Source organism: Sapajus apella, unplaced genomic scaffold, assembly GCF_009761245.1.
Source record: "Sapajus apella isolate SASKATOON/1434 unplaced genomic scaffold, GSC_monkey_1.0 scaffold52, whole genome shotgun sequence".
NCBI classification, from domain to species: domain Eukaryota; kingdom Metazoa; phylum Chordata; class Mammalia; order Primates; family Cebidae; genus Sapajus; species Sapajus apella.
In genome coordinates, this window is record NW_022436992.1 from 11,074,704 (window position 1) to 11,085,494 (window position 10,791).

General features: G+C 51.5%; 2 protein-coding genes across 2 annotated transcripts in view; both read left to right on the forward strand.

Annotated features, from left to right (window-relative positions):
- Positions 1-620: 620 nt before the first annotated feature.
- VAMP8 (vesicle associated membrane protein 8) lies at positions 621-5,712 on the forward strand. Its single transcript, XM_032243549.1, has 3 exons — positions 621-774; positions 2,679-2,837; positions 5,255-5,712. Exons 1-3 carry the CDS (start codon positions 772-774, stop codon positions 5,393-5,395), a joined length of 303 nt encoding a protein of 100 aa, XP_032099440.1. The 5' UTR covers positions 621-771; the 3' UTR covers positions 5,396-5,712.
- A 2,336-nt stretch (positions 5,713-8,048) lies between these two features.
- VAMP5 (vesicle associated membrane protein 5) overlaps positions 8,049-10,791 on the forward strand; it is a 7,801-nt gene continuing 5,058 nt past the window's right edge. The window contains exon 1 of the mRNA XM_032243548.1: positions 8,049-8,155. Coding sequence (XP_032099439.1) covers positions 8,153-8,155 — 3 coding nt within the window. The 5' untranslated portion in view covers positions 8,049-8,152. The remainder of the gene's footprint in view (positions 8,156-10,791) is intronic.

Below are 10,791 nucleotides of genomic sequence, written 5' to 3' on the forward strand. Positions count from 1 at the left end.
TTGCTTCTTACCAGCACTGTCTTAGCTAAGCATCAGCACCTGCAAACTCCACAGAGGTAAAAAAGTTCACTCAGGGGCTTGCAACTAGTAACCCAGAGCCTTCTGATATCAGAGCCCAGGATCACAGTATTCCAGACTTCAGGGGTTTTAGTGCTTTCTGCCACCCAAGGACCTGAGAACAAAGGCTATCCAGCAAGAAATTTTCATAACTTCGTTCTATTTCCCTGAGAACTAGGCCTGGCATGGTTGATCTCGGTCTCTAGAAACTGGAGTCGGATATTCAAGATATCAAAAGGAAATCGCTAGTGGGGCGTCATGGCTCCCAGGACTTTGGAGGTTAAGGTGGGAGGATCGCCTGAGCCCAGGAGTTTGAGACCAGCATGGGCAACACAGTGAGACCTCGTCTCTATTGAAGAAAAAAAAAAAGAGGGATATGGCTGCCCTTTCTAGATCAGGAGGTCCAGCCTCAGAAAACCTAAGAGGGCTGCTTGATCTTTCTTTTCTAATTCCTGGCAAGTTAGAAGACCTTTGGCATCTGAGAGCCCTTTTGCTTTGAGCTTAAGCTCTTGTTTGGGAAGCCACTGGGAGGACAGTGAAGAGTGCCCGCCTACCTGGGGAAACCTGAGTTAGGTGTGGCTGGAGAGACTCGAGATGCGAGGTGGGCGGGGGCAGGCTGAAAGTTGGAGCAAGCAGGAAGTGAGCCGAGGGCCACCCTAGGAGGAAGCCGACTAGGCGAATTCACCTGCTGACCGGCCTGAGCTGCTCTGAGACATGGTGAGCGAACCGGGAACGAGGAAAGGGCTGATTTAAAGAGGGGCCAGAGGGGGTTCGGGACCGGGTGTTAGCTGTGAGGGGGGAGGAGAGTTGGTGGCAAAGTTAGAGGGCTGGGCCAGTGCTGCCTGTGGCCTCTCCTTTTTGACAACTTGGCTGCAAATAGCTCTGAGCCGCCCTGGGAGGTGTTCCTACTCCTTCTCCCTCCCTCCCCTGACCTCTGTGCTGGTCACGAGCTGGGCTTCGGTGCCGGTGCCGACGGGGGGCTCCGAATTCCAGGCAAATAGTTGTTATGCCTTCCTCCTCCAGGGAGCCCCGAGGCGGGTGTTGTGACGCTACCAGGCAGCGCCCCAGCAGTTCCCAGTTCAGATTCCAGCCCAGGGGCAGGAGCTTTCTCGGCCTTTCACTTTATTCCGACACAGAAACACAAAGGATTTGTGTGTCCACGGAGTCCTTCGGGTGTCCTTTCTCCATTAACATGAAGAAGAGAACTAAGCGTTTATAAAAGAACCAGAAGTTGGTTCTCTGTGATAATCCAGTTCTGACCCATGCCACTGGCTTGTTTTTGGAGGTCAAGGAGGGAGGAGCTTAATAGTATTTTTCTCTCCTTGTTCAAAAACTTGGTCGTGAAGCTTCCCAGATGATCTCCATTTCCCCCAATGCCAAGACGGGTGTTTTTATTTAGTATCTGCATAAGCAGGCAGTTCCTTGGTGCCTGCACGTGGTGCCCGGTGGTGGGAAAAGCAGAAGTGTGCGGCTCAACGGTTCCCGGCACCTTCTGGGGGACTTGGTTGACTGTTGCTCTGGGTCACAGCAATGGCATTGTAGCCAGAGCAGGGCTCCAGCAGCTGTCTTGGAGGGGCAGATGGGTTGAGCTAGGTGAGGATATTCTGCTGGCCAGCACACTTTTTTTTTTTTTGGATGGAAAAACTCGATCATTTCCTCCACCTTCTTGGTTCAAGCGATTCTCCTGTCTCAGCCTCCGAGTAGCTGGGGTTACAGATACCTGCTACTATACCCAGCTATTATTTCTTTTTTTCTTTTCTTTTTTTTTTTTTTTTTGAGACGGAGTTTCGCTCTTGTTACCCAGGCTGGAGTGCAATGGCGCGATCTCGGCTCACCGCAACCTCCGCCTCCCGGATTCAGGCAATTCTCCTGCCTCAGCCTCCTGAGTCGCTGGGATTACAGGCACACGCCACCATGCCCAGCTAATTTTTTGTATTTTTAGTAGAGACGGGGTTTCACCATGTTGACCAGGATGGTCTCGATCTCTTGACCTCGTGATCCACCCGCCTCGGCCTCCCAAAGTGCTGGGATTACAGGCTTGAGCCACCGCGCCCGGCCTTATTTCTTGTATTTTTAGTAGAGATGGGGTTTCACCATGTTGGCCAGGCTGGTCTCGAACTCCTGACCTCGTGACCCACGCGCCTTGTCCTCCCAAAGTGCTGGGATTACAGGCTGAGCCACCGCACCTGGCCTAGCACAGACACATTCAATGAGGATCCAGAGAAGTCAGGAAAGTGAGGTGGCTCTAGGCATTGTAAATAGTGGTGGGCTCTGCCCTGGCGGGGAACATTGTGAGATGCAATGCAGCTCTGCTGTATTCTATGGCCCTCTTTAGGGAGCAAGGAAGCAGTGGGGAGGGATTTAGTGATGTGCTGCTTTTCCTTGTCAGGGGCTCAAAAAGAAGTTTGATCCAGTCTGTTTAGCATCACAGCTCACCTTCTGAGGCTTACAAATGCATTTATTTTTTATTACACAATACATGAAAACATTCTCTTTGTAAACATTTCAAGCATTTTACAAAAAGCTGAAGTCCGCCTGAGGCCTTACACTCCCCAGACCTCTGAGGCCAAGTCTCCAGTTCCCCCAGCACTTGGTCTAATTAACCCCATGTTGCTGTGCAGGAGGAAGCCAGTGAAGGTGGAGGAAATGATCGCGTAAGGAACCTGCAGAGTGAGGTGGAGGGAGTTAAGAATATTATGACCCAGAATGTGGAGCGGATCCTGGCCCGAGGGGAAAACTTGGAGCATCTCCGCAACAAGACAGAGGATCTGGAAGCCACAGTGAGACGGGGAACCCACTGGGGGCTGGAGGAAAAGAGGGAGAAAGGGAATTTCTTTTTGGTGGGGCAAAATGAACAGGAGGGCCAGAAGTTAGCCACTTCTGTTGCTTTTCACCAGGTTTGGGAGCTGATGTGAGCAGAGTCTCTACTGAATCTGCTCTGATCCAGGATTGTTAGGGATCCCAGGGAATGGATCCCATGACTAGGGCTTGAGGTGGCAGCTCGCCCATAGAGGCATGTTCTGAGACCAATAGCTCAGGCAGCCCCTGCATTCTCAGGCTTCTCTCCTGGGAAACTGGTTTTCCCTTTGAAGCCTGCCCATGGCAATCCTTTGCATCTGACCTTCCCCGGGCAGCAATATTGGCTCTGAGGAAACTCCCCTATGGCCTCTAGCCTTCTCTAGGAGCTATTAGGCAAAGGGTGAGAAATTGCTGGTGTCTTGGTGAGTTGGCTTTAAAAACAAGCTGGAAAGAGCAGTAAAATGCTTTGATCCCAGGGTCCCCTGCTAGATGAAGGCTAGAATAATATCTCCCACACATCTTGCTAGACCTCATTCTTCTCTCTCTCCAGCCAGGGGCTGAGGCCAGCTGTTTCAGGCAGGAAGTAACTCCAAAGTTGAGCAAAGACTGGAGCCTCAGGTTCTGTGTTCAGGGAGAGGCCAGCTCTGGCTTTCTGAGTTCTGTGTGAACTCTTGGCTCTTGAGTATTGCTCCCTTGTCTCCCTGGGACTCATTGCCTGTTTCTGTAGCCTAAATGTAGCTTAATTTGGGGAGCACAGCCCTGGGCACATTTTTTTTTGAGACCGAGTCTTACTCTGTTGCCCAGGATAGAAGTGAGTTCAGAGGCGCGATCTTGGGTCACTGCAACCTTCACCTCCTAGGTTCAAACGATTCTCATGCCTCAGCCTCCTGAGTAGCTGGGATTACAGGTGTGCACCACCACACCTGGCTAATTTTTTGTATTTTTGGTAGAGATGGGGTTTTGCCATGTTGGCCAGGCTGGTCTCAAACTCCTGACCTCAGATGATCTGCCTGCCTTGGCCTCCCAAAGTGCTGGGATTACAGACTTGAGCTACTATGCCTGGCCAAGCTCCAGGAAATTCAGTGTCTCTAACTCGAATTGCTGGGGATGGGAGAGTGGGTGGAGGAGGAGGAGTTCCCTTACTTCCAACCCTCTGTACTGTCCTGGTCCCTCCTTCAGCCTCAGCAAGGAGTCTTGGAGCTGGGAGAGGTGCCCACCTGGAGCCTGCAATCCTCAGTCGCAGGGTCTGCCTTCCCAAGGGCAGACTGTGCTGCCAGTGTTGTACCTTTGGGTGTGAGCAGGTTTCAAGGACCCCTCAGTGTGCATGGCAGTGCAGGGGTAAGAAGAGAAAGGGAAGCCCTAGTCATATCTAGGTAGAGACCTCCCAGGATTTTAAGAATTCTAAATTTCAACCTGGCCTTCCAGATTTTTAGGAGGTTATATTTGTCAAGGTAGGTAGATAGAGCATCTTTTATTTAGTAGTTTGTTACCTCAGCTTACAGTGTCAGTATTAAGATGTATGGCTTGAGCAGGGTATGCTGGCATGTGCCTGTAGTCCCAGCACTCAGGAGGCTGAGGAGACAGGATTGCTTGAGCCCTAGAGATGGAGGCTGCAGTGAGCTGAGATTGCACTATTGCACTCCAGCCTGGGTGACGGAGTCAGACCCTGTCTCAAAAAACAAACACAGAGCCAGGCATGGTGACTCATGCTTGTAATTCCAGCACTTTGGGAGGCCAAGGCAGGCGGATTGCCCGAGGTCAGGAGTTCAAGACCAGCCTGGTCAACTTGGTGAAACCCCATCTCTACTAAAAATATAAAACTTAGTTGGGTGTGGTGGTGCACCCCTGTAATTCCAGCTACTTGGGAGGCTAAGGCAGGAGAATTGCTTAAACCTGGAAGGCATAGGTTGTAGTGAGCTGAGATTGCACCACTGCAATCCAGCCTGGGAGGCAGAGTGAAACTCTGTCTCAAATAAACAAACAGACAGATGTCTAGCCTTGTAGGCCCGGTGTGGTGGCTCATGCCTGTAATTCCAGCACTTTGGGAGGCCCAGCTGGACAGATTACTTGAGGTCAGGAGTTCGACACCAGCCTAGCCAACATGGTGAAACCTCATCCGTATTAAAAATACAAAAGTTTGCTGGGTGTGGTGGTAGGTGCCTGCAATCCCAGCTATTCAGGAGGCTGAGGCAGGAGAATCACTTGAGCCCAGGTGGTGGAGGCTGCAATGAGCCAAGATCTCGCCACTGTACTCCAGCCTGGGCAACAGAGTAAGATTCCATCTCAAAAAAAGAAAATAAATAAAAGATGTATGGCCTGTGGGCTGCGTTTGTATTCTTGTACCCTTGTTCCAGTGGGAGGAGCCACTGGGTCACTCACTCTGCCTTATCCTCAACAGTCTGAGCACTTCAAGACGACATCGCAGAAGGTGGCTCGGAAGTTCTGGTGGAAGAACGTGAAGATGATTGTCCTTATCTGCGTGATTGTTTTCATCATCATCCTCTTCATTGTGCTGTTTGCCACTGGTGCTTTCTCCTAAGTAACAGGGAACCTCTCCCACCTGCCCTTCTCTTCCGGGACAACCCTCCATAAATGAGTGCCAAGGGGGGTCTCCTTTCCTGCCCTCCTCTACAGAGAATGCTGCTCAGTTCTCCTGCCCCTCTTCCCAAGGTCCTGCTGCCATGTTGTATGCCCCAGAGGGCACCTTGGTCCCCTGGAAGGAGAGGGAAAAAGAGAGCTGGACTGTGGCTGCATTTCACAGGTCCTTAGAGTGGGTTGGAGAGACCTAGAGGGCCCAGCATGTGGCTGGGAAACTATTGGTGGCCAGTGGGCAATAAAGACCTTTCAGTGTCCCTATGTGTGTGAGGAGGCACTTTCTCCCTTCCCATTTTGCCTTTGGCTTTTCTGTTTCTTTTCTTCCCGAGGATACCTTCTGGGTGAGGTTCTCCCATTTGAGGTCCAGGTTGTTGGAGGGGCAAAGAGTATATGTTTGGAGAAGAAAGATGGAGGCCCCTGTCTTTCATTATTCCTCCCTGTTCCATTTATTGTCACAGGTCTCAAGAACAAGAATTTTCTGGGAGTCTTGGCATAAAGAAAATTCAAAACCTTTATAGCATTTTGGGGTGGTATGTGAGATTTTTAAGTGTCCGCGTTGGGTCCTGCCATGACCCTTTAGAACTGTTCTTCTGGAGTTGTTAGCTAAGGCATGAAGCCTACCTGGACAGAGCATTTATGAGCTGGTTGAGGGTCTCCTGCCTCTTCTATCACAGCCATCTCTCTTCAGCAACCCTGTAGTCTAGAGTCAAGGGCTGGAGGAACTGGACTGCTGTTCCTTTCCTTGTGCTTCTGCGTGTTCTAGCTGTCTTTTCTCTGTCCCTGTCTTCTGGGACTTAGCAAAGCCTCTGGGTCTCAGCTGTTCTGAGGGGGCGAGCATCTCTCCTCAGCATCCCATGGTTGGGCACAGTCAGTTAGTCAGTGTCACCGGACAGGGCCAATGGCCCTCTTTCCCGTCCGTGCACAATGAGCCTCTCTGTCTCAGACCCCCCTCCTCCCTACCAGGTTCCACCATCACTGTCACTCTTTCCAGTGCCTAGTCTGCCTTGGTTTGCAGGGAGGGTTCCTGCCATATCTGTTCCTGTTTCCTCCACAGGCTTTCCAGAATTGGAAACAACCTGTTGTTGGGAGGAATGGGAAGGGCTGGGAGTCAGGATTTGGGACTAGATTAGCAAGTCAGGCTCTGCAAGAATCATGCTCTGAAATTTGGGGAGGGAGGGGGAAAGGTCAGAAAAGACCCTTGTGGTATTTTTATTTTTATTTTTTTGGAGATAGGATCCCACTCTGTTGCCCAGGCTAGAGCGCAGTGGTGTGATTATGGGTCACTGGGCTTAGTGACCCATAAAATTTAAAATTAAAATTTAAAAAATTTAAAAATTTAAAAATTTTAAATTTTAAAAATTTTTGTAGAGACATGGTCTCCCTATGTTGCCCAGGCTGGTCTCAAACTCCTAGGCTCAAGCAATCCTACCACCTTGGCCTTCCAAAATGTGGCCATTATAAGTGTGGGATAGTCCCGCCTTGGGATAGTCTCTGCTACAACTATATTAATCCTCTCTCTCCTGGATTCAAGATGCAAGGAACTGAAGTGAAGCTTCTGCCTTGGGACCCAGACTGTCCAGGGTAGGAGTGAGGGTCTGTGAAACCCTCTTGGTCTGGGACTTCTGTATTCACAGAGGCTCAGCCCTAGAGAGGGAAATTTTCAACTCTGTTGGTCAAGAGAGGCCTCATTTGAGGGACCGGGCCCAGTGGCTCACACCTGTAATCCCAACACTTTGGAAGGCTGAGGCAGAAGAATTGCTTGAGGTCAGGAGTTCAAGACCAGCCTGGTCAACATAGTGAGACCCTGTCTCTCTCTCTCTAAAAAAGAGGGGCCTTATTTTGAAATGTCAGTGGCAGCTTGGAGTAATGGAGAACAGGTAGCTGGGGCTTTCTCTGCAGCAGTGAGAGGAGAGGATAGGTAGATTCCACTCAGGAAGGCTCTGGAGTGGTAGCAGACACACCAGCCTCACCCAGCCTCTGACCGAGGAGCAGGCGCACGGCAGGTGCATGCCGGCGCAAAACTGCACTTGCCCTCATGGTGAGGAGAGACATACAGAAAGGCTAGAGCTAGTACTTCGCCCGTGTGGAGCTGCTTTCTTTTTGAATAGAGGTGAAAGTCACATAACGTACAGTTTATTATTTTAAATTACAATTCAGTGACATGTAGTGTGTTCAGAATGCTATGCAACCACCACTTGTCTTTAGTTTCAAAACTTTTAGGGGGGCCTGTTTTTGGGGTGAGAGGCAGTCACCAAGGTAGTGAAGACCCTGCCTGGCTTGTTTATGGCGTCTCCAGGACCTAGCGTGGTGCCTGACCGTGGCACTGGTAGGGTGCTTGTTGAGTGAATGAATGATGCCTCTTCAGCTAAACCCGACTTAGAAGACTCCAGGGCCCACTTAGAAGTCCACTGTGTCCATTTCACAGATCGGGCCCTGAGGTGTGCCAGTTCACCAGACTGAGGTGTCATCCGAGGTCAGGCGCCCGCTGCTGGGGAGGAGGCGCCTCTACGGACCCGGGTCACTGCGGCCCATCGCTTTCGGTTTGACTTGGCTTCGGGCGCTGCTAGCGGAAGGCGCGCCCCCCGCCCTCACCCGGCGGCCCTCCCCGCCCCGCCCCTGAGCTTCCTCCTGGGCCGCTGGCGCTGAGGTCGCTCAGCAAGCAGAGGAGCCGGGAGCTGGCGAGGTGGCGGCAGCAGCGGAGATGGTGAGGGCCAGGGTGGGGCCGGCCAGCCCCGCCACGGGCTGAGGGCTAGTGGCGGGGGTAGGAGAGACGAGTCTGAAGTTCGCGAGCGGGGGGGTGGGGGGGTGGGGGGCATCCCCTGGGGCCCGGGCGGGTCAGACCGGAGGCGTTGACCGTGGCTGGAGCAGGACTGGGCGGACCCTCCACACCCCGCGCACCACCTGGGAGGGAGGTGCGTGCGCCCTGTCCTGGCTGCGCTGCGCCGCTTGGCGCGGAACGAGTGGGGCTCTGGCTACCCATTCTCCTGAAGCAAAGTGGTTAAGAGCACCGGCTTTGGAGTCAGACTCCGGGCTGGGATCCCAGCCCTGCGACCCGGGGCGAGTCACTTAACCTCCCTGAGCCTCCTTTTCCGCATCTGTGAAGTGGGATCACTAAGACCTGCCTTGTTGGGTCCTTGAGAGGTTAAAGGAGACACAATGGCAGAGAGCCGCCTGGCACTCAGAACCCACTGCCGCAAAGTGGTAGGGAATGAGATGACCTCGTCAGCCCTTTCCGCAGCTGTGAGGAGCCAAGCCTGGCCCAGGAGTTGGAAACCTGAGCAGATGGGGTGGCAGGGCCATTCCAGCCCCATGGCAGGGTGTTGGAGGGCAAACTCCTCCCCTAGGGAAAGAGAAACGGAGATGTTTACTCTGAAAGTTCCACTGAAGTTTGATCAGAGTGTGGCACAGGCCTGACGCCCTGCTAACCTCTACCTAGTGACACATTCCTGAGTTGAGTCACCCCCACTCCTGCTGCAGACTCTGGCCTCTGTCCTCACTTGCCATCTTCAAGGCAAAGATGTCAGGAACAGCTGGTGCCAGTTTCCCCCTTTCCCTGGAGCTCCTGGGAAGATGGACTGGGAAATAGGCTTGGTGCTTTAAGATTCTGCCTTGGAGAAACTGACAGAGGTGTGATGGATGTGGCCTGGCTAGGGTCATTGCCTGGATGGCCTCATCTCCAGGGAACTTGGAGACAGGAAGAGGAAGTGGGGCAGGAAGGTAGCACTGAGCTCTGAGGTCAGGCCAGGAAACTAGGAAGGCTCTGAGAATAGGGCAGAGCCTAGAGCCCACTTCAGAGTGTGCAGGGCAAGGGATCAGGGGTAGAGGTTGGCTTCAATGGGCACTTAGCTATTGGGGAGAAGCTCCTGAAGTAGAGGCTGAAGGCAAGATCATTTATCCGCGGTGGATGGTACTGGCAAACCCTGGAATTCTCACAGGTACATTTGAGGCAATCGTGGAGGAGAGCCTGGTGAGGTCGCTCCTCCACCCATCCGTCTCCTAGCCTCGTCCTTCTGTTATTTCTTTCACCCTTGCCCCTTTCTCTGTCCCTAGCTCTTTCCCTTTCTTCCACCCATCCCCTTTCCCTCCCTGGTCCTTCTTCCTTTCAATTCTCTTTTCTTCTCCATGACTCATTCAACCAACAAGGACTTCTTGGGCATGTCCTTTGTGCCAGTCGTGGTGACAAGTATAGGGGACAGAGCAGGAACAAAGCAGTGATGGGAAAAATGGAAATGGAATGAGTAATTACTTGAATTCATTCATCTTGTAGATGATCCTCTCTCCAAAGAATGTGTGTGTTGAGCCAAAGCCTCCTTCATATGCACACAGATTAAGTTGGTGGCATCAGAAGGTTTGGTGCATCTTTAGCCAGCCAGCTAAAGTGTCTGATTTCCCTGTACCTGCATCTAATTTAGCACACGGATTAGAAATGTGATGCTTGGAGTCTGTGTTGGTTCAACTCCCAGATCTACTCACTGGCTCTGTGATCTTGGACAGGTGATTTAACACCTCTGAGCCAAAGTTTCTTATAAAACAGGGATAATATGGTCTTCAATGGGTTGTTGGGTGAGGATTAAATGAGACAGAACAAACAGCAAGCAGCATAGTGCTTAGCTCAGAGTATGTCCCCATTGAATGCTGGCTGTTCTTCTTGCTCAAGATGTAAAACCTCAACAGCCTGCAGTGCCAGATGAAAATAAACTACGGCCGGGCGCGGTGGCTCAAGCCTGTAATCCCAGCACTTTGGGAGGCCGATGTGGGTGGATCACGAGGTCAGGAGATCGAGACCATCCTGGTCAACATGGTGAAACCCCATCTCTACTAAAAATACAAAAAAATAGCTGGGCATGGTGGTGCGTGCCTGTAATCCCAGCGACTCAGGAGGCTGAGGCAGGAGAATTGCCTGAACCCAGGAGGTGGAGGTTGCGGTGAGTCGAGATCGCGCCATTGCACTCCAGTCTGGGTAACATGAGTGAAACTCCGTCTCAAAAAAATATAAAAAAATAAACTAGATGCTAGTTACCAAAGGCCCATGTAAAGTTCTGAGCTGCAGGTTAGAAACAATTATGTGTAAAAGTTTGCCACAGGGAAGAACTTGCTTGGCTGTGCATTTTGTAAAACTAGAAGGTTTTATTGACCACATGCATTATGCAATTCTGTTTTTTTTTTTTTTTTTTTTTGAGATGGAGTCTCTGTTGATTAGGCTGGGGTACAGTGGCATGGTCTCAGCTCACTGCAGGCTCCACCTCCTGGGTTCAAGTAATTCTCCTGCCTCAGCCTCCTGAGTAGCTGGGACTACAGGCACACACCACCATGCCCAGCTAATTTTTTTTTTTTTTTTTT